Consider the following 23,245-nt stretch of genomic DNA (forward strand, 5'->3'; position numbering starts at 1 on the left):
GGGAAAAAATTTTGCAAACTATTAGGCAACAGCATGCCAATTGTTATAAAAGGGCAGTGACTTGTTTCTGTGGACCACTTTTCACTAATATTAATGTGTATGGTCCGAGGGGATAAACTCTCCAATGCACAAACAACTTCTGAAGGTATACAGAGGCTGGGGGGGTATGAGAGAAGAAGCAAGACATTTTTCAGAGTGACAGCCTAAACCCACTGCTGCCTCTTACAGTAATATGTCACTGTGACACTTGGTAACCCTCTGTAGTTCCACATCACAGGTCAGCAGCCCCCAGGATTACACACAGACACTGATGAAGTCCATCAACATTAGACCCATACAGTGATGGCCACTTGGTCCAATGACATGAGCAACAGAATAAGGATTATACATTATAAACAAAACAATACATTTAATATACTATCTTCTCAAATAATTTCTGATGGACCTCAGGTTACAACTTCAAAAACAAATTTAACTTGGATTTTACCAGTAGCTAAAAGACGGCTCAGTGAGTTTGGAGAAAAGATTACACCATATTATCTGCTGCGCCTCCCACAGCACAGATAAAAAGATTTGCATGCTTGTTTGCTGTAATGGTTTAATTATGGCTATGATTCCTAATTGCATTTTGATGTTTAATAGTCTAGAAATGTGTGACTGTATTGGCAATGATTAATCCATTATTATTCTAAAATTAAGTGAGTTTTTCAGCCATGTATATGTTTTTTTTTTTACCCTTGTTTTAAATCATACTTGACAGTTACATCTATTTAAAATTCTTTTTAGACACTAACGAATGTGAACTCAACATCTGTGTCCATGCCCACTCCTGTCGCAATCTGATTGGAAGATATTTGTGCGAGTGTCTCCCTGGATGGACAGGCCCTAACTGTGACATAAGTGAGTTTAATGGTCTGGACACATATAATTAGATGTGGATTATACATTAAGATGAGGCAATTCATCTAATACACAAACTCATGGTTTTTTATTGCTTAACTTTCAGGAAACAGCAGCTGTCAAGATGTATGTTTGAATGGAGGTATTTGTGAGGTAATATTCATACTGTAAACCTCGTAACACATAAAAAAGAAGACAGACACTACTGATTGGACAATAAAATGTATTCCGCTTATTCCACTTATTCCACTTATTCCACTTATTCCACTGTAGGATCTCGTCTCAGGGTCCAGATGTCAGTGTCCACTTGGTTTTTTTGGAAAATATTGTCAACAAGGCCAAAATCCATGTGCAAGCTTTCCCTGCCAAAATGGAGGGCAGTGCGTCGCAAAAGATGGAAGGAATACAACTTGCACCTGCCCCTTTGGATATGAAGGAACCTACTGTGAGGTGAATATGGATGCTTTTAGCAGTGAATGGGCCGAAATGTTATATTATCATTCTCATTTGTTCCAATTTTGTGCATATAAGTATCTCACTAAATCTCATGGTAACATTTTTGTAAATGTCTTTACTTCAGCTTGCACTAGATCCATGTAACCCCAACCCCTGCAAACAAGGCGCGGCCTGCCACAGCTCAGAAGGCAGGTACTTGTGTGCCTGTCCTGAAGGATATTATGGAAATGAATGTATGACCTTGAAAAACCCTTGTATTGGCCTCCATTGTCCTGGTAAGAAACATCATAGTACATTTAAATGTGGGTACTAAGTAAAGACTTAATTCATAATGGACAAATACACTAAAAATGATTCTGGCTTAGTAATTAATTAATACCCAACCCTAACTCCTAACCCTTTGATTAATTAGTACTACATGATTCTTATTAAATTATTTGTTCATTATTAAGTCTTTGTCCATTCTTCATGAAGGCTTATTAAGGTGTGATTATAAAATAGTAACATCACTTCTTCTTACTTTATGTGCAGATGCTATGTCTGACACAACTCACAGTGGCCTGAGCTTCTACATGGTACTTGTGGGTATTTTGGCTTTGGTCACTGTCTGTGGATGTGCTGCCTGTGCTCTCATCGCCTCTCATCTCCATCACAAGAGGAAAAAGCAACACTCGGTCCCACCAGAGGAAGGCATCAACAACCAGAGGGAGTTTGTCAACCTCATAAGAAACGTGGACCGCCCCGTACCAAACGTGCCTCCTACAGCCCCTCTGACCAATGCTACTGCTCTCACACCCGCCTCTCGCTGCTATGAAGAGATTGAACTTACCCTGCCTCCTTCTCCTGCTCCTTCACAATCCTCCCCAGCGCTCAAGCCGCTACACTCCCACAAACTGGACATTTCAAATCAGGAGAGAGAGAAACTCAACCGAATCCACTACACAGAAAACCAAGAGCTGGAGGTGTGATGTGGGAGCACAGGGTCACTGTTGCAGTAAAATGAATTGACTTTATGAAAGCTAAATGCTGCTAATAAGGTCAATATCTTAAGGTGTAATCATTGTGATGGGCTACATGAGGCCAGTGATATTTCACTACAACTGTTTGTTTCTGGAGACTTTTTGTTACGCCACTGAGTGCCTGACGCTGAAAAAGACAGGGTTTGATGGCCAGCCTTTAATGCCACTGGAAGTCTCTGGGCAGGACTGAACAAATTCTTATTTATAATTAACTTTGTTGCCTGATTGAACCTGTAGGTCATTGTGAAAAGACTGACATGTGTTTTATGAATGTATGGAGAGTGAAATTTAAATCTGAATAGATTACTGGTCAAATAAATGCACGTTCAAAGGCTTGCTAGCCGTTTTTATACATTATACACTGTTGCCTGACTAATGTTTCTGTAAAACTGCAGTTGTGAAAGATGTATGATTTTTCATAAATATGTAAAGATGTTATTGTTTATAAATATATTGTACATATTGGTGTCCCTTTTGTACTGTTTGGTCTGAAATTATAATTGTATTACATCAAGCACATGTGGTTTGTAATAAAAGTTCATTTAACAACTAGATGTGGTCAATTTTATATAGATAGATCTATAGTCCAGAACAGTCGTACTTTTGGTGAAGGCAACAACTGAATATACAATGGCTGTGGTTTATGAAAGTGAAAATCAAAGCCAGACGGTAAATGAAAGTGACAGCATAACACTTGGCACTTCTACAGACATAAGACAATCTAACTGCATGGCTCTTGCACTGCTCATTGATGTCCATCCCTGGCACAAGTGTAGATTCAGAAACATTATGTTATAAGACCATCTTCAAAAGCGTACAGCCTATGGCTCATTGCGTGTCTACTGTAAACGTGTCTACTGTTGTATAGTAACCAACTATTTTTGCATTATGTAGCTTACTGTAGTCTATATAATTAAATGATCAGAAAAGTGGTTACCTGTCTGACAGCGACATCTTGTGGACATTCTTTTTTAAGCTGTAACCTATCCCAATAAATACAAGAGAATCACAATATTGTGAATCACAGGAAAGGGCTATCTTTGCTTATATAGCCTACCCACTCCTATTCAGTGGCATTATGGCTTAAGCCAGTTAGTTCAGGCTAACGGTGAGTAAAGAAAGTCCAACAACAGTTTGTTTGGAGGAGAATCATATTATACTGTGGACTATAGAGTGATGCGCCCTCGTGCGGCAGACACAGGCGCGTGTAAAGGACAAACTGGAGGTGTGTGTCCCACCCGCACTGACTACAGTACCGCTGTAGTTTATAAGCTGAACTCCATCCATTATCTGTTAGTGATCAACAAAACAGGTATATAACTACTTAATATAATTACAATCATGCGTGCATTGCACCTTATTATAAAATGTCAGTATGAAAGGTTTTAAAATCTCTGCAGGTTAACGTTAGCCTTATCATGCTAAGCTAAAGCTGAGCTACATGCACCATAAGGCCGCATTTTAACATAAATGTGTCTTAAATGTCTTTACTGGAGCATGTTTAGCATAATTTTATAAACCGCTTAGCTCCTTTGTTTCAGTGTAAAGTTGCGTGTTAACACTTTATTTTGAAGACTGTGCTAACAAGAGCGCACAGGTTAGCTGTTAGCACTGCCATATGCAGAGGCCACTCCACAACAAACGCTACAGGCCAGTATATAACAAGTCCCTTTTACATTTAAAGACAGTGGTATACTAAATGTGTAAAACACATCTTTGTACAATATTGTGGTTCCCTTCTGCTGCATTTAAAGGGGCTCTTTTAGATACATTTCTGAGATCAGTGAGCTGCAGGACAGAACGTCACAAGAACTCCTTCCGACTGCCCTAAGACTGTACAATAAGGAGATATATGAAGATGAAGATTTGAAGAGACTTACAATCTGAATTCCCCTTTGGGGATAAATCTTTTTGGTTTTTGATTTGATTCCACCGAGATGTTGCATTTCTGTGTGTCACTGCAACTGACAAATACATGGGTTCACGTCTGCTTTAAAAAAATGTATGTGTGTATGTATATGTGTGGGTGTGTGTGTATAAATAAAAAATACACACACACATTTTTAAAGCTTATTTTAAAATGTTTGTCGTGACTTTATATAGCAGCCGTGCCCCGCCGCGCCCCCACCCCCAGCGGAGCCGTCATGTGGCAGGAGGCCCGCAAACATGAGCGCAAGCTTCGTGGTATGATGGTTGACTACAAACGCAGAGGCGAGCGACGGCGAGAATACTATGAAAAGATTGTAAGTTAAACTTTTATTGTTAAATACGCTTTCAAAGATAATATTCACACAGTAGCTATGCTTTGGGCAACACTGAAAAGTTCCTGTATAATTTGCAATTAAAATATACGAGTATTATAGTAAACTTACTGTTTATTCCTTCACAGAAAAAAGATCCAGCCCAATTTCTTCAGGTCCATGGCCGTGCTTATAAGATTCATCTTGATCCTGCTGTGGCTCTAGCAGCAGAAAGTCCAATCAACATGTAAGAAATTAAAGAATGAGCACATTTCTTATTGAAGACACATTGACGGGCAAGGCCTGTTTTTTTTGTCCTCTCAGGATGCCATGGCAAGGTGATACCAGTAACATGATTGACAGATTTGATGTGAGGGCTCATCTGGACTACATCCCAGTTTACAATCCTTCAGAATCTGATGACCAGTAAGTGTATTTTAAACAATACATTTCAAGAATGTGTAGAAAAGGTTTGCAAAATTAACAATAATCCAAATTACAGAACACCAGAGCAAGAGATGGAGGAGAGGAAGTGCAACTATGAAAGATATAGAGGTTTAGTGCAAAATGACTTTGCCAACAGTAAGTATTCTACAAAAAACATTCAAACAAGTTACTGGCTATCAGTGGGATATTTATTATAATTTTCTTTCCTCCTCCAAGTCTCAGAAGAGCAGTGTTTATACCAGATTTACCTGGATGAACTCTATGGAGGGCTACCGAAACCAAATGAGGATGAGAAGAAAAAGTAGGTTAAAATTGTTAATGTTAATTTGACTTTGCTGGTTTACCAATTAAGTGTTTGGGATTTTTTTTGGTTTTGTGCAGACTTGCAGAGAAGAAGGCGAGTATTGGTTATATTTATGAGGACAGCACTGTGACACAGCCTGAACCTCAGCCAGACAAAGAGGAAGATGACTCAGAAAATAGTGAATCAGAGGAAGATGAGGGTATTCCTGATATAGGTATGTTAATAAATCAACACATACATTTATCATATAAATTAACAGTATTTTATGGATAAGAAAAGTAATTTGAGATGTGTACTAACTTTGAGAGTTCTTAATACACAGATGTTGAAGTAGATGTTGATGAGTTGAATGAAGAACAGCTGTTGGATCTCAATAAAATTGCAACCCCCTATGGGATGGCTGAAGGAGACTTTGTCAGGTATTGTCTTTTTGTCACATGGTTTGATTCTTTACCAAAAGTGCAATTTGTAGGTGTCATGCAGCTGTTATTAAGCTAATGTCTTCAACATATATGTTCTCTATTGTGTTAATAATATAAAGTAAATTAATAGGTCACACCACAACTAATGGCATCCCCATGTTGGTATACCAATGAAAGTTTTTAAGATATAAACCATTGAAGTTGATTGAATTCACAGCTCCTTTTTGTTTAATTTTAAAATTTTAAATAAATTAGAATTATGTTAATTAAGATGTTCACAGTCTCTATTGTTAATACTTTAACATATTATGAAATGCCTATGATTTTTGTAATCATAAATACTTAGTAGTTGTAAAATTGTAGGTTTTATTCCAGTGCACTCAAGGGATATCACTGCATTCTGATTTACTTGTTACTTTTATGAATAAATGTTGGAAACCTTGCATATACAGTTTGTTACTTATTCTTACATTTACATTACTGCTGTTTCTAGAATGCTGAGGAAAGACAAAGAGGAGGTAGAGGCCATTAAACATGCCAAGGCCCTGGAAGCAGAAAAAGCAATGTACTCTGTATGAAAATGATCATTTATTTATATTTTTTTGTTTTACTTTTACATACTACTTTTTCTTTACATAGTTAAGTTTTTTTATTTTGTTTTTCAACTTAGGGCCGACGTTCCCGTCGTCAAAGAAGAGAGTTTAGAGAAAAAAGGCTGAAAGGGAGACAGATCAGCCCACCCAGGTAGTATTATGTCCTTTTAGTTTGATCAACAAAAACATTGGTTATTTTTTGTTTTCTTTTTTGTCATTAGCTATGCCAGAAGAGACAGTCCAACGTATGATCCTTACAAGCGGTATGCTGACCCTTTTGTACCTATTTCAAAATATTATTTACTGTTCTTAACATTTGATTCATTCAAATCTTTCAGACCAGAGTCTGAATCTAGTTCAGAATCACGATCTCGGTCAAGGACTCCAGGACCTGAGAAAATCACATTCATCACAAGCTTTGGAGGCAGTGATGACGAAGCCCCAGTCGCAACTCTACCAGCTGCTCCTCAGTCGGGCCATAACGCCTCCAACTTGCCGCATCCAGCAGGTCATAGCAGGGGCTCCCGGTCGGTAACTTTCCATCTTCATGGCTTTTCACATAATAACTTGTCTTTGACAAGTGACAGGAAAATTTTAGATTAAATTGGTAGGTGGTGTAAATAAAAAGGAAGAGCTTTTAGGTTTGCATGTATGAGATGACACAAGAGACCAATTTTGAAAATAGGTTAATAGCTAGGTATGTACCGTTGATAAACTAATCTGTTTATTTGTGCAGGAGACGGCAGTCATCCTCCAGTCGCTCTCGTTCCTCCTCTGATTCCTCATCCAACTCTTCATCTCGCTCTTCATCGCACTCACGGCGGGGACGGAGGGACCGGGGCCGAGACAGAAACCGCTCACGCTCATATTCACGGTCAAGGCGACGCTCCAGATCCCACTCCCGGAGCAAAGGCTCTGGATCATGGAGGAGACGTGACAGGACGAGATCTCGATCCAATGATAGAGACAGAGAGCGGGACAGAGACAGGAGGCGATACTCCTCACATCGCCGCTCAAGGTGCTGTTGGAACTCAGGATGTCAGAGTTAATCAATTAAATGTAGTTAAATGTAGTGTTTGTAGTGTTCTCATTTTAGCTGACGTTTCCACCTATTTTATTGGCATGCATGCATTTTATTGAATCTGAGTTATTCAAAATGTTAGAAATATAATTTTGAGGGCTTGAATAGTCCAAAAGCATTAAACTTGTCTTGTTGCTCTTAACAGATCACGTTCTGACTCCAGACAACATGGTGCTTCGTACCGTGGGAGTCGCAGCAGCAGAGGAAACAGCCGATCAGAATCTCCCAGTCGCCCGACATATAGCCCCTCTCCTCCTCACAGAGGGGTACAGCCCTCCGCCACCTCTGTCTCTGACAAGCTAAGAAAGTGAGTTGTTAAAGTGTATCTGTGTATCCATAGATGTACAATATTTACTCCCAGATAAGCCAATTTAAATAAATATTTGTCCTCCTTTGCCTTCAGGCCTGATACTGTGGGTGGTAAAGAGACGGGAGCTGCCAAAGTCAGTAAGAATTTAATTTAACTGGGTTTCTTACTAAAGTCTGCGCCCCCTCAAACCTGACAGGCTGTCATGATTGTCTACCAGGCTGGGATGTAGAAGCTGATGTCCAGAGATATTTTTTATACATCACAGTGGACACACTGCAGGCAAAGCTTGTTTAGTGGCGTAATTAAGAGAAAGGACAAACTTACAAATGATGACTTATTTGGTTTCATTTTTATTGTATTAACAGCACAACCATTTGTGAGCACTGATCTCATTGGAGAAGACTTCTTTCAGGATATTTAGTAATTTTGCAACTCATCGGAAGGTTGCATAGTTAATTGTTTTCTTCTCTTGCCTGCAAGTTAGTTTCTTGCCCAGGTTTAATTATAGCACAAAGGTTCACCACTCACAAAAACAGGGTAACATTAGTAGCAACAAGTTTTTGCCTCCACATTTGTTTTTTGTTTTGTCTTTTACCTAACTTACATTGTGGGCATAATTAATATGAATGTTGTGGTCTTTAACTGTGATGCACAAGCAGCAGGTATGCAGTCTACACAGGATTTCTTCTTATACCAAATGTTGCACACAGGCATTATCAACATTCCTGAGTGCCAGTTAAAATGTTGATATATGTTTGATATAGTCATGTTTTTAGCCATTAAAATAAGTTAATAATAATAATAATAAAGTACACACAATCCCTGTGAATATTTCTAACTTTAACTTATCCCCTTCAGGTCAAAATGACCCCACAGGAGCGGCTAAAGTTGCGTATGCAGAAGGCGCTTAACAAGCAGTGTAAGTATCAACAAGTACATGCACATTGGCCCAACTCATCAAAATGTACAGATGCTTGCATCTTAATCAAAAATTGTGAGGCTGATGATTGATTTGAAAGGATTAGTATTTATGGTATCTTGATTTCAAGGGATATGCCAAATGAAAGCATAAAATAGAACAAAAAAGGGCATTTGTTAGAAACCAGAAAGTGTCTGTAGAATGTATGCATTTTATCAAAATTTAAGTAATACAAGGTTTGATTTTTATAGTCAGCCTGAGATGTACCTAAAAGTGGCCACATCAAAGTCATGGATAGAGGAATTGTGTTCATTGTGTTTGTTTGTTTTTTTTCTTCCACAGCTAAAGCTGACAAGAAAGCTGCTCAAGTCAAGATCCAACAACAGGAACATAAGCGGCAGGTGTGTACAATTCAATATACCTATATTCTGTGTTTTTTCAACTTCTTGTGGCTTAAATGTTTTCACTTTCTAGGAACGTGAGGGAGAGCTTCGAGCCATGGCACGGAAAATACGCATGAAGTAAGTGCCAGTTAATTTGTGTGGTCCCTTTGTCACACTTGTAGCACCAGTCCTCTTACCCCGTGTCTACATCTAGAGAGCGAGAGCGCCGCGAGAGGGAGCGGGATGAATGGGAAAGACAGTATGGCCGAGACAGTCACTCGCCCTCTCCATCCAAACATAGTAAGACAGATTTAATTACTTCCATACCTACAATAATTTGGATACATTTGTATTTTTAGAGCTTTTTAGAGCTAGACTCTTTTGATGTTGATAGTGATTGATGAAGTACTTGTTAGGCTAGTGTTTTCATGATGTCCTTTATATCCTTCAGGTCGAGAACACAGCTCTCATAGAAGGTATGTGAAAGCCACTGGAGTCTACACTGGTTAATGATTTGAATTTGTGGTCAGTGTCTGCTTTAGGGATGGGATGATATACCATAATATTGCTAATCACGATAAAAAAGGTCTGCAATTAATTGTTCGTGGCATTTTTTAATAATCGTGATCATCGCGCACAATTATAATCGCCTTAACGTTACCAGTCTGCCTCATGTTTGCAGTTTCAATACAACGTTTAGATGTTAGTTCTGGTGTTTGCCCACTCTGTCATAGCAATGACATTTGTTAGCGTCTGTGCTTATCTCTGTCTGAACTATATTCTGCCAGATATCAACAATAAACAAAGTCTGATCTGTAACTCTCCACAGGAATGTGCGAGAGCGCGCCTCACCCATGCACACAGATGAGATGCTAATATGTGCACATCTTATATTTTTACCTACAATAATGCAAACTGCAGAATAAGACAACACCTTTCAAACGATAGACAAATGAAGTCTAATTCATACAGCTGAACACAAATGTGCTAGAGCGCATGGTCCGAATGCGCACTATGTGCACAGAAGCAAAGCTAACGATTACACACGACATATTTTACATACAATTATGTCAATAGCAGAATAAACCTCGCTTACTGATCGAGAACCGCAGTCCATCAAAAAATAAGGTCCTCTACTCCTGAGTCCAAACGCTATCTTCACACTTTGCCATGAAATACTCCGGGTCCGAGATGTATAACTTTTACAAACATCCACAGTGCCCTCGATCGCATAGTTCCTTTGTTTTGTCCATTTCATCATGTTTAAAACGCAAAACAACAGTGCGCGGAATGCGTCCTTATGCATAGATTTCTGCATCCACTCGGCTTCGGCTGTGTCCCAGTTCGCCAAAGTGCCTTAAATGCATCGTTCTAAGTGTTTGTCGACGGGCACCTGCTTCACTTCTGGCGCAACAAGGGCTGTCCCATTCCTGCAAGATAGCTGGGTACATCTGTTTATGCAAAACCATTGCATGTCATACATCATCGTGTTCCGCTGCTCATTGGCTGTAAGGGGAAAACATCACTAAATGTGTGTAATGTAATTGGTTGATTCTACAGGGGGAGAGTGGGGCGTAAACTTTCAGTCATCTGTAGCACTGATTTGTTGTCTGGGGCTCCAGTAACCCAAAACCCCCACCTTATTGGCGAACATTGGTGTCAATGAGAAGCTAACACATGTGTTTAGCACTGAAGAAGAAAGTTGCAGCTGTCAGAAGTTTATTATGACTGAAATCGACAAAAGAAATGCAAAAAAGTGACGGAGCAGATTTCACGGAATACTTTCCTGCAGCAGATTGGACATGGAGGATATAACTTATTTTGTGGAGATAATTTCTTGACTGGATTATATTGTCTGGACATGTACGGAACGAATGAGACCAACTTTGTGTGAATATGTTGATGTTTGACAGAACCAGAGCTTTCAAAGGTAAGTGAAGTCCAAATCCACATTTTTGACTTTAATGTAAAAATGGCTTTCCTGTCAGCACTGTGGTAATTGGTGGTTTGCATATTTGGAAAAACGAGCACCGAAGCTTTCATTTGATGTGTAGATTGTTTGTGTGGGTGACGCAGAAGTATGTATATATATATATATATATATATATATATATATATATATATATATATATATATACACATTGCTGTAAAGTTGTAAAATAGGCCTGGGCCGTCGGAATGTTAACAGGTTAATACTTATTGTGATAATATTGTTAATCGTGATTATTTTGGCCACAATAATCGTCAGTCTAAATTTTAATATCGTCCCATCCCTAGTCTGCTTTAGGTTATATTTTTCAGTTCAATTCAGTCAATCTCTTCTCTTACCACAACTTACAACAATAGCCGTAAAAGGCATACAACAGGGGTGTCCAAACTAAGGCCCGGGGGCCTAAAGCAGCCCTCAGACCAGTTTTTATTGGCCCTCAAGCCTCCTGCTGAACCGACCTAATTGATCATAAGCAGTACTTTTAACAGCAAATTAAACTATTTCTATCGCCATAACCTCAAACATCACATTGCAGTGTGAGAGAGTCCTAAAATGAATGTGTTTCAAGCTTTATTAACACACAGCGGCTCTGTCAAAGCTGTGTTGAAAGTACCGCACTGCATTGATCACTGGTCTGTGGCCCTGCGCTTCGGATGTTTTGAGATGTGGCCCTCGATGAAAAAAGTTTGGACACCTCTGGCATACAATACAGCAAAAGATCAACCATAATATAATTCAGTTACGAAGTAGTGTGTTTTCATGTTGACTGAAGTAAGTCAACAAACAAAAAAGAAACTGGTCAACTGACTTCATTGGTGGGACTTTGTACCTACACCCAGTCCCCACTGGGGAGCAGAGAAGATCTGTAAGTAAAGTACATTTGCAGGTCACTTCATTTGGAGGATATTTTCATCTAAAAAGAAATGACCTCAAATCTAAGTAAGCTTCAATATTCATGTATTTTAAATGTAACCTCTTAAGATGATGCAACATTTGTTGCTCATTTTTGGTGAAAGTAAGTGAAGTTGAACCCCACTGATGAACCTCCAATCACCAGATTTGATCTTGTTACATAAACAAGATAGGGGTGGGATTTAATAAGTTTTCTTCTTCCCACTCCTTTTCTAGCTTATATAAGGATTAATTTGTGAAATGTGCTTTAGTGTACCTGATACATGTGCTCGAAATAAATAACACCTCTTTGTTTGTTTCAGAAGATCTCGGTCTCGATCACGGAGTCCATACTATCGACACTGAGGTGAACTTCCCTCCTCCAAGGACCCAAAGTGCTTTATTGATACAGACTGGGACATGAACTACTCCTGATCTTCATGGAAATCTGCTTTGTACATTTCTAAATCTGAATTATTTTCATCACCTCCCATAGCAACTCTGGTGACAGAAGCGCAAACATTTTAGGTGTTCAGAACCATGATAAAACAAACTAAATTTATTTAGCTGGTTATTAATTCAACAGGACTGAGTAAATGCTTGAATCCATGTAACATTGTAAGCCCCTGAGAGCAACTGGTTATCTTATTACCCTATGTCTGATCTTGATTCATTATGCGCTTTGCACTGTTAACATTCTTCTGTAATAGTCAGTTGAGTTTGTGTGTGAGGCCAAGTAATATTCAAAAGCTTTGAATGAAATATGCAGTACACATGCTGCTTTAGAACATGTATTTGCCAACACAAGTTTTCAATAGCAATCTGTTTATTCTGTACTCTACATACACCTGTAATAAACATACTTTGAATATTATTTTGTAATATTACATTATAGTAACCGTAATGTTTTTGTGTTTTTATGTAAACTGACTTGTAACTTGTTTCATCACTAGGTGGCGGCCTAACACATTGGTGGGAAATAGTTTGACCACCATAGATCCAAATCTAGTTTAATTCAAATGCATTTTCTAATTATGTAGGTTAAAGCCAAATACAATTTTAATAGGTAAAATAACATGGGATATATGGGTCTATTTAAATGAATATAAATATTAAATCTCAACTTCAAATTATTTACAAAAGCCCAATACACCCTCAAAAAGCAATGCCCGATTTGGGCGGGGTCAGGGTCCTGGGAGCGCCTGAGCGCGGTGAAGGGGCGGGCAAAACGTGCAGTCTCTCAAACCCCTTCTGCCCTCTGCGGGGCAGTGCTGTGAACTTGAACGCAGTTAGCTGTAGTCATTACGAGTCCAGGCAGGGTCCGCTCACTCCGTTGTCAACCAGGGCAGCAGACGGTCAAAGAGAAGTTGTGAGCGGTTCAGTTTCAGAGGACTACTGCTTGGGACCAGGAGGAGACAAACGCAGGGCGACCGACGTGATGTCCAGGCGAAAACTTGGAAGCCGACCAAAACACCTGAGTGCAATTCAAGGTATGGTCAGTAATGTGGTCCACGGCATGGCCCCCAAACTAATTCACCAGCCTTGTGTTTGAAAGTGCAGTGTCCAGTTATAGGGAAAAAAAAACTGAGATATAGGGGGCTTTGTGTCGTTTAGATGCACTTTAATTTTTTACTTTCTTCGACTTGCCCCAACATTTTACCTCTTTCTTATTTTAAGCCTGTGTTTAGTAATTGGGTTACATGATTGCATAGATTGTTTGCTCTGTGTACCTTGTCCATTACTGTTGAAGCCTCGCAGAGGACAGACCGGTTTAGGCACGTTGTTTTCAAAGGCTACAGGTCCGAACTTGATGATTAATATTTTCAAGTTGGACGATGATCAAGTTTCTTGTTTGGCCTCTGGCTGCTTCGGGACAGGTCTCCTCCTCCCGCCTCTCACTTGCAACATGCAAGAAGCTCCTGAAAGTGAAGCTATTGTGATTCTTCATCATAGGCTATTGAAAACCCCACATCACATGGTGCTTTGATTAAGCTCCATTTAGACTAGTTTGAAAGAGCTGTTCTCTCAAAGTTTGAGCAAACAATAACAAACATGCGTGTGCTGGCTTTATGCATTTTTTGTGGAGGGCAGTGGTGTGTCTGACTCTGACCACAGTCCCTGACACCACTGTGTGCGTGCGCGAGCACGAGTGTGTGTGACCGCGCTTTGCAAGTCTTCACAAACCACAAGGCCGAAACAGGAAAGGTGACATTTTTGACTAACAACAACTGGCGAGATCCAACTTCAGACTGTACTGTCTGTACCTGTCCTTGCCTGGGCAGGTGGATCCAGTCCAGGCATCAAGGTGTGCCCGTGACCGTGTTGTTGTGCAATAGCATGACCCTCCCCCATCCTCCACTAGAGCCCTGCCTGGCCTCAGGTGAGCTGCTATCTTGAGAAATGTCCAAGTTTACTCAGCCAGGCAACAGGCCTGCCTCAGGCTGGAGGTCTGTGTATCCTGGTACACCTTCTTAGTAGCCTTTACAAGAGTAGGAGCCCTCTCTGCGGGTGGGTCCTGATGAACTTAATTTTACCATAACAAAACATAAAGGTTAAAGGATAAAGGTTTCCTATGAGGAAAATGTCTGACTTGGTGTTGGCTGAAACATTCACAGGTACATTCATTCCTCAAATGAAAGAAATCAACCTTTGTGCCTATGTTAAACTGCTACATGTAATTCTGACAAAACCCACCCCTTTAGTACCAAAGACCATACGAAAGTTGTGACTGACTTATGCTTTGCATTGATCTTAAACATAATAGGTGAGGGAAACTGAATCATTGAAATCTGGTCAAGCAGTATACAGCAACCTGCACTGTAGTCCAGTGTTTGCATGTTCCTCAGTTCAGATCTAGTGTACTTGTTAAACTACTGTTATCTCAAACACCTTCAGTCATTTTTTATTGCAAATCACTTCCTGTTGAGAAACACTGTTGGCTGCATGCTGGTGTTGCATAATGCTCAATGGCAGGTGGAAGCCGTGGTCAGAAAGTCCTACTTAAGAAAATCAGTTGTGTGATAATTAATGTAGGCTCTAGTTTCTGTCAAGTGGGCTACTGACTGAACATCGCTCTGGCTAACTGTGTCACAAAGTAGAGTGTAGGTTAGTCGGAGGAAGTGGTCAGTTCTGGCAATGCATATTGCTCTAGTTTTATGGGACAGGAGCTTGCAACTGAAAGCAACTTGTTAAATCTATTAACCTTGTTTTAGGGCTGGGTGAAAAATTGTAATTTTATAATTACTAGACTGTAAAAGGCAGATAATTGAGAGCGTTAATAGTTAATATTTAGATCGAGTGAAATAATTTAACTTTCCCTTCAGTCAAAACCTCACTTGAAAATTTATTTATTTATTTTTGTTTTTAAGTCACATTTCTACACTGCTTACTTTTTTTCCTTGTAATGTTTTTCAGATGCTAATGACACCGCAGACACTGCTGTCCCGTGTGAGAATCAGCAAATTGCACCCCAGCCCATGGCTCCCCCTGAGGGCCGGGACCTCCTTACCTGTGGACAGTGCTGTCAAGCCTTTCCCCTGGCTCATATCCTGGCCTTCATTCAGCACAAACAGGGGGGCTGCCAGTCCAAAAACCAAACTGTCCCCACAAACAACACTCCCCCCTCTCCTGCAAACCGGGCACACCAGCACAGCACCAGGAGTAACCCAGGGCCTGGCTTCATAGAGTTGAGGAGAGGGATCGTCGTGGGTCAGGCTTTGGGGGAGGAGCCAGGAGTGAGAGTGAAGGCAGAGCCAGGCAAAACAGGTGAGCACAAGTAACAGCAGATTGCTAATTAAAGCGTCTGTTTTTTTGTTTAGTTTAATTTTTTTAGTTACCGCCCAACTCTTCTTTTAACAACAGTCCCCCCCCCCCCCCCCCCCCCCCCCCCCCCGGTCGGTCTCATTAGCTAGCCGTTGCCATTAGCAGACCTGTGTGAGTTAGTGATGCACAGGGTAATTGTGTGGAAAGGATAGGCGTCAGGAGCTTTCGGAGGGCATCGTGGGTCCCAGAGGGCTGCGCACACAGCACCTGAGCTCCGATGCTCCTGTCATCTTCCCAAATGTCAGTCTCTGAGGTGAAGTGGCCAGGTAAACAGTTTTCAAATGCTCTGTCCTAGACATGCTTAGAAGGATCAAGACCAGAACAAAACTACTGTTGTGTGAAGATACACTGCAGTGCGAAATGGTCAGGGGCAGATCTGTGAAGCGGTTGGTGCAATAGTCCTCGCTGTCATGACACTTTAATGGAGGATGTTGCATCATGTGTAGCCTCCCTGTGTTCTGCCCTGGGCCAAGCCACCTGAGCTCCTGGGAATCTCCTGTCCTCTGCCATTTTCCTCCCTTATCCCTGCCTCTTCAGACACTTGTTTTTAACTTTTCATTTGCCACCTAATGTCCAGCCTGTCAAACATCAGTCATCAAATAGTCTTTTGATTTTCTCATTGGAATCTAAATATTAATGTTTCTGCTCCCAGTAAGAGTGTGCTTAAGCACAGTGCCTATGTCTGAGAATCTTGCCACTTACAGCTCAGTGGGTGTTTTTACCCAGTGCATATTTTAAAACTGTTGTGTAGACACATGTTTAACAGTTCCTTCCTTTTGAGTGTAATACACAGGGGATTGGCAACTACATGGTCTACTTTCAGTCCCCACTTGAACTAAAATAAAATCTAAAAGTTTGACTCTGGTTCAAAGACGAGAGCTGATGTGACTAAATTAGGGCTGCAGGAATTTCAGAATAAAATGTAATTACATTTTCTGACAAGTAGTGCAATCACAATTTAAGATTAAATAAACTAATATAATGCAAGAATCTTATGCATAGAATATATATATCAGAATATATATATTTTTAATTTAAACTAAATAACTGCAATCTTTGTGATAATTGTGCCTACTAAAATCTATGTGATTTTTGATACATTGTACTGCTCTTTACTGAATGTCTTACATACATAAGTTTGGTCAAGTGGTGTCCATGGGGATCTACCACAGATAAATACACTGAGCAAAAAGCATGTCAGCATTTGAATAATGGATAGGTGAATTGGTTTAAAGTTTTATTAGATGCTCTATTCTGCACTAGTGTTGATCCTGATTGTGCCATTTTTGCATATATGTAGACCTATAAACTGACAGGGAGCCCAATTTTGCATATGCATATTTTAAGTAGAACTGAATTATTCTCATTGGCCATCAGACAATCTTAAGAGTAAGAGGAAGTGGCGTTTTACTCAAGCAGGGAGCAGTTTACCTAGTGCACGAGTTGTGGGAGGGAAAGCATACAAGTAAAGAAGAGACAAGCTGACAGAAAGTGAAAGAGCAGTTATCCCGCAGCAGACCAGCCCTGTGTTGTGTGTCTGAGAACAAACAGAGGAAGGGGGTTGAGTGGGACGGATTACTGAAGAGCCGCATGCATCTGTCTCATTTCTTTTTATTTATTCTCCTTGTTTGTTTTTTTTTTTTTCATCGTCTTCAATACCCCCCCTGTTTCTTCCCCCAATCTTCAACACACTTTTGCATTGCCCTCTTTCAATTTCTCACCCTCCCCTCTCTCTTTCCTCTCCTTCTCTCCTCCCCCTGTGTCCCAAGGGAAAAGAGATTCTGCCTGCTGCTCGTTAGTGCTCCCAGCCAATCTGCATTTTTAATTAGTAGTTATTGCTTCTGCTTAATATTCAAGTGCTACCCCGGGCCAAATGGGAATCCTTACCAAAAAAAAAAAAAGAAAAAATGGGGAGAGAGTGAGGGAAAGAGAAGCCGTCTGGGTATTGTATTTCACTGCAGGACCCTGAGACAAAAGCCCCCACCCCTGAGGGAAAGATTTGGTGGGTTCAGGGTGTGCTGGGGTTGGAGGATGGGTCTCAAGTACAATTGAAGGGGTGACATATTTTTTGCGATGTCTCTTGGCTCCCGTGAACTACATTATAATCTTTTTATCTCATTTCTCTTTTTATCCCCTGAGCCCTGACCTACCTATGCTTTTCTTTAACTGTTAGTTTAAAAGGAAGGGAGGGGGGATAACACAGTATCTCCAACTTCTCCTGGGTTTCCTCCGTAGGCTAGGCTAAAGGACATGAACACAGCAGCTCCTCTCGTCTCCCGACACAGAGGCAGAAAGAAAAAGAAACAGTTGCTCTCTTTTTCATCTGCACTCTCCTCCCCCTCCAGTAAAATACAGAAGGATTTGACTTGAGGAAACATGAAAGAGGCTTATTCCAGACACTGCTTTGAACCTCTCCAAAAAAAAAAGAAAAGAAATGGAAGGATAGAAGAAAAAGAAAACTGTTTCCCCCTCAATTTGGGGATGATCTTTCCAATTTTGATTTATGCAGAGAGGCCTCATTTGTCAAGCAGGCTGACTCAGGGGCTAATTTGCATAAAGCGTTCATTTTCAACGTTCTGCTAATTAGTAATTTGCAACTTAATTGGAGAGTGTCTTTCTGTTAAGAGACAACGCTCTTCACATTTAAAAATATCTGTAGACTTTAGTGACAACGCTTGCCTTGTGTTTGCCACCTAAGCTCCTCCATGCTGTTTTCAACTTGAACAACTTTTCAAGGGGTTTATGACTTGAATGACAAAGGTTAGATGTGCTATGGCTGTCAGCATTAATGGAGAAATGGATGCAGAGCATTCTAAATGATGAATACATGTACAATACATTTTGCTGGCTCTTTTATAAAACACAATAATTGGGTTAAATGCAGGCATTAATTGTGGGTGCAGATAAAAAAAGCTTATGACTTCAAGTTCTTTATAACTTCATTTAATTAAACTGTTCTATGATTGTCTTTTCTTTATGTTGCAGCCCATGAAGAGCCGAGCTTATTCACCTGTCAACAGTGTGGGGAGGTCTTCTCCTCAGCGTGGACTCTCCTGCAGCATGCCCAGCACACACACTCCTTCAGCATCTACCAAGAAGACGAGGATGAAGAGGCGGACTCAAGAGGAGCTAGTCAAGTCCATCGTCCGGCCACTCTGGACCCACGCCACCTCAGCCAGGCCCTTGCCACAGCCTTTCAGCCTTCTGCTCTTCGCCTGTCCCGCTCCCGTCAGACACACCCCTCATCTATAACATCGGCGTCATCCAGCAGCACTCTCCATGATATGAACTTCTCCATGCGTCTCAGAGAACTGGCAGAGGGCACAGCTGACTCTGCTGGTGGCTCCACTGGAGGTTTGGTGCAGTCTCCATCCTTATCTCCACCTGCTGCATCTCCTTTTCCCCAGAACGACTTCCAGTGTGAGCTGTGCAATCAGAACTTCCCGTCCCCCCGAGCCCTGTCAGCACACAGGCGGACCCACACATGTGACAGACCCTATCACTGCGGAGTGTGCGGAGAGGCCTTCGCACAGAGTGGACAGCTTGCTCGACACATCAGGAGTCATCATAGGGATGCTACGAGCACCAACAGCTATGAGAGTGTAGATGTGGCTGTAATGGAGGAGGAGATGACCCAGCATGCAGCCATCAGAAGCAGGTTTCAATTACAGCCAGTAGAGAAAGATATGAGAGGCTCAGAGTTGGACCTGTCCCTGCCCAAACACTGTTCTCTGGCCTCAGGCATGATGCTGCTGAGCCCACAGGCCGCTCCACACCGCGAGCTGTTGAGGCTGTACCAGAGACCGGCCAATGTTGGGGATGATGAGGATACCCCGGAGGGACAAACTGAAGCCCCACACACACCTTGTGCCAGCCCCTCAGAGGGCTCTCTAGAGAGTGGAGAAACGGGGGGCAGTGGAGAAAGTGGCATCGCTAGTGGTAACTGCACACCCAAGCGCCCCGAGACAAGAGGGCCAGAGTGGGACAGTGAGAGATCAGAGGTCATGGGGGAGGAGTGGAGTAAAGTGAGTAAGGTAGTACAGGAGTGGCAGATGGAGAATGAGAGGCGCTCTATAGGCGTCACCACAACCAGCTCTGGTCCAGGATCCAAGAAGAAGAAAGATGAAGCCTGTGAGTTCTGTGGTAAACAATTCCGCAACAGTAGCAACTTGACTGTGCATCGTCGCAGCCACACAGGTGAAAGACCGTACCGCTGTGGTTTGTGTAACTACGCCTGCGCCCAGAGTTCCAAACTCACTCGCCACATGAAGACGCATGGGGCACAGGGCTCTAAAGCACCTTTCCTTTGCCAGTTGTGTGCCGTGCCCTTCACTGTGTATGCCACCTTAGAAAAGCACCTCAAGAAGGTTCACGGCTTGAGCCATGCCAGCGTGGGGGCCTATACACAGAGCAGTGCCACAGACTCCATGTCCACTGCAAAGGCAGAAGAAGGGAACATAGTCCTGAAGACAGAGGAGGATGAGACCAGTCTGGAACACATGGAGACTGACCACAACATGCTCAGTGGGGCTGTGGACAACAGCCTTCAGGTGGGGATACCTGTGGAAAGCATGGCAGAAATTGCCTTGGCTTTAACCACTGCACCGTAAATAGATCTTAAATTACCTTAACATGGCACTCTACAAATACTTCCTACTGTTATAACTGACAAAAGTACAATAACGTCTCAGAAAAAGAGAAGCTGCACCAGCTGTAGACAGTTTTCTTGCACTGTCCCTACACTCCACGCCCACCTGCACTCCTCACTGTTGTATGCAAAGGGCTAGTTGAAACTAAGTGCCTACATTAGTTTAGACCACAGACAAAAACAAGGTAGTGACATTCAACAGGGAGATTACCAGAACTCTAGAACAGGAAGTGCCCTGCCACAGTCCACACCAACACAGGAAACTGATCCCCACGTTGCAGTGCCGGAAGCAAACTACAAGTGATTTATCTCTCTAGTGACCCTATGTACAGGTGCAGGCCGATGAAATATTTATAACAAATATATGAGCACATCATATTGTTTTAATTACAAAATTATCGTTTTGGCATAATTTCACAGAATTGGGTCATTGTGCAACAATATCTCTATGCAAATATGCAAATGATTAAAGGCGTTTGAGGAGACACTGGGTGATACTGAACCTTACCACAACTGCCTGCAGTTCCTCACTTCTGTTTTAAAGCCTGGTTTGTCTCAATACTTGTCACTTCACATAATATTTACTGGACTGTGGCACCTGGCATGCTTGTGCTCCTGACAGAGTGCCAGTAATATCTATGGACAATTTGAGTTTCCTTTTTCTCTGCTTATAATTTCATAAATGTAAATATGAAAACTTTCAAGTCCTGTCTACTGCTGTTTGCTGTGGTTAGTGTCTATGCATAAAGAAACTGCAATATTCTGCAGTGTATGTAAAACGGGTGTCTTTGTGCTTTACGCGAGTGACTTTTCTTTCCATTGTTTACATTTGTGAAGTGCTGAACTGTTTAAAGCTTATGCATGTTTGCATCTATTTAAAGTACTCTTCTTTTTGCTTGTTTAAAACTTCCTAATTTATGGATGCTGCATGTTTCTTTTTTTTTTTTAAAAAAGTCTAAATACTGATCTACAGGGTAATATGGTGCACTCATAGTTAATTGATGGTGGCATTGCTAGAGCTCCCAAGCTAGCACTTGAATGAGTTGTGTTTTTGTGTATGTACATAAGTGACACTGTCCTCACTACTGTATTTGTCTCTCGTCTTGTGTTGGGGGCATGACCAGAGTTGTGCTTTCTAAAGGTCATTGTTAAGTTACAAGTTATTGGTGTGTTGTTTCTAAAAGAACTGTAGCAAAGCACAAACTGCTTTGTGACGACTGTGATTAAATTGCATTGCAAGAGTTTGGAACGACACAGGGAAAATGCAGATGTCAAAGTGAAATGTGAAAGCTACAGAAATGTTCAGGGATAACATTGTGTATATAAAATTCCTATTATTGCTTTCATGATTTTTTTTTTTTTATTTTTTTTTTATTACTGCCAATATTGTTCATTGCATTGTTGCAAACATCTCCAAATACAACACTGGCATTGTGATACTGTCTGCTTTGTATTTTTACACCATTTTCTATTTGACCTTGTAACAAGGAGCCTCAATAAAGACTTTGAGGAGAACTCTTAAGTTTGTATTCCATGTTTTTTTTGTGGATTTTCTTTCATCTAACGTCATGTTTATTTATTTAGTCTTCTTCTAGCTTGTGTATAGGGACTAACAACAAAGCTTGTAAAACTATTTTAGCTCTTATCTCACCAGGATGTCGTCTCAGTCAGTGCAGCGGTCCCTCCGTGGGCCACAGTCAGCACTGAGACATTAATTTTTAATGTGAGTGTTTGGATTAGGGACCCTCATTCCTTGTTTACATCCTTGTGATGTTAGTGTCTTTGTCTGCACATGTACTAGTTTATCTGGAGCAGAACAGCCAGTTAACGGCCTGTGCCACTGTGCTGCTTGGTCATGCTACTTGGTGGCTGAGGGATGGGTGCTGTAGCAGGAAGCATTTCTCAGGATACAGAATGTAAGTAAGGTGGGGGTATTGTTAGGAGGGAGAGCATGGTGGGAGGGGGCGTCAAGGGGTTGGCATAATTGCTGACTCTATTTTAAGGGCATAGAAACCTCTGCAGCAATATACATGGCCTTAACCCCACCCCCTACGCCACAACAGCCCTCCTAATGAAAATGAAGTTCTGTGATCGCTCTAGCTCATTAACAGCAGGTCTTTTAATGAGCTTTCAACAGGGTGGGGGCTGGTGGATGAAGAGAGGGGCAGGCGGGAGGTTATTGCACCAGATGCACATCCACGCCTACTCTCACCAATTATACTGCTGTTGTGATGGCACAAAAAACACAGGAAGTGAGGACAGGACATACACCTCAACATCCCATAGAGACATGTAGGGACAGGACAGTCAAGGGTGACGGGTAACATGGTCCTATATGTCCCCATGTCTGCCATGCAACACCATTTGGTCCGCGCAAAAGGACCCAATTATGTCAGGTAAGTTGATCCAGAACAGAACACAGTTGCCCCTACAGCAAGTGGATATCTGTTCCTTGTTTTGCTCTGGCCTTTGTCTCGGCCATTGTCTACCTGTGGTCCACACCTCTCTGCTGTGCAGACCGATACCTGCTGTGCCCAAAAGAAGACCATCAAGATCTTGTCATATTGTTGCTATGCAGTGACACCAAATCTGCAAATGTTTGTCTCTTTGACCAGCTGGCAGGGCATGTAATAGAGAACTGTACAGATAAAATAGTGCAGTGAGAGCCATGCTGTCAGATTAACTGAAATACAGTTGTTTTATATGCAGGAGATTGTGGATGAGGTGATGAGACAAAAAAATATTTTGGAGAAGATATGAGCTGAGGTTTCTAACTAGTAATTTTCTGCAAAAAAAAGAGAGATTTACCTCTGAACTTCG

At 41.3% G+C, this 23,245-nt stretch overlaps 3 protein-coding genes across 6 annotated transcripts in view; all 3 read left to right on the forward strand.

Moving 5' to 3' along the window:
* LOC117380417 (protein jagged-1b) overlaps positions 1 to 2,919 on the forward strand; it is a 28,308-nt gene extending 25,389 nt beyond the window's left edge. The window contains exons 10-14 of the mRNA XM_033977220.2: positions 787 to 900; positions 1,007 to 1,053; positions 1,174 to 1,350; positions 1,481 to 1,631; positions 1,888 to 2,919. Coding sequence (XP_033833111.1) covers positions 787 to 900; positions 1,007 to 1,053; positions 1,174 to 1,350; positions 1,481 to 1,631; positions 1,888 to 2,324 — 926 coding nt within the window. The 3' untranslated portion in view covers positions 2,325 to 2,919. The remainder of the gene's footprint in view (positions 1 to 786; positions 901 to 1,006; positions 1,054 to 1,173; positions 1,351 to 1,480; positions 1,632 to 1,887) is intronic.
* A 634-nt stretch (positions 2,920 to 3,553) lies between these two features.
* On the forward strand, positions 3,554 to 12,829 carry clasrp (CLK4-associating serine/arginine rich protein). 4 transcript variants are annotated; one of them, XM_033976674.2, is made up of 21 exons: positions 3,554 to 3,687; positions 4,479 to 4,618; positions 4,765 to 4,862; positions 4,940 to 5,041; positions 5,118 to 5,197; positions 5,279 to 5,363; positions 5,444 to 5,580; positions 5,689 to 5,785; positions 6,282 to 6,360; positions 6,459 to 6,532; positions 6,603 to 6,644; positions 6,720 to 6,908; positions 7,118 to 7,399; positions 7,608 to 7,769; positions 7,866 to 7,905; positions 8,631 to 8,691; positions 9,034 to 9,092; positions 9,166 to 9,212; positions 9,289 to 9,374; positions 9,526 to 9,550; positions 12,279 to 12,829. In XM_033976674.2, the coding sequence occupies exons 2-21, from the start codon at positions 4,520 to 4,522 to the stop codon at positions 12,319 to 12,321; spliced, it is 1,887 nt and encodes a 628-aa protein (XP_033832565.1). In that variant the 5' UTR covers positions 3,554 to 3,687; positions 4,479 to 4,519; the 3' UTR covers positions 12,322 to 12,829. The 4 variants fall into 4 exon arrangements, 3 of the variants coding, with proteins under 3 accessions (XP_033832565.1, XP_055082123.1, XP_055082122.1); XM_055226148.1 differs by having other exon boundaries at positions 12,282 to 12,829; XM_055226147.1 differs by having other exon boundaries at positions 3,559 to 3,687; positions 4,482 to 4,618.
* Positions 12,830 to 13,208: 379 nt separating this feature from the next.
* Positions 13,209 to 21,947, forward strand: znf296 (zinc finger protein 296). The gene is made up of 3 exons (XM_033976673.2): positions 13,209 to 13,445; positions 15,370 to 15,720; positions 18,763 to 21,947. Exons 1-3 carry the CDS (start codon positions 13,394 to 13,396, stop codon positions 20,385 to 20,387), a joined length of 2,028 nt encoding a protein of 675 aa, XP_033832564.1. The 5' UTR covers positions 13,209 to 13,393; the 3' UTR covers positions 20,388 to 21,947.
* The last annotated feature ends 1,298 nt before the right edge of the window (positions 21,948 to 23,245 follow it).

The sequence above is a fragment of the Periophthalmus magnuspinnatus genome, chromosome 13 (genome assembly GCF_009829125.3).
Source record: "Periophthalmus magnuspinnatus isolate fPerMag1 chromosome 13, fPerMag1.2.pri, whole genome shotgun sequence".
NCBI lineage: Eukaryota > Metazoa > Chordata > Actinopteri > Gobiiformes > Gobiidae > Periophthalmus > Periophthalmus magnuspinnatus.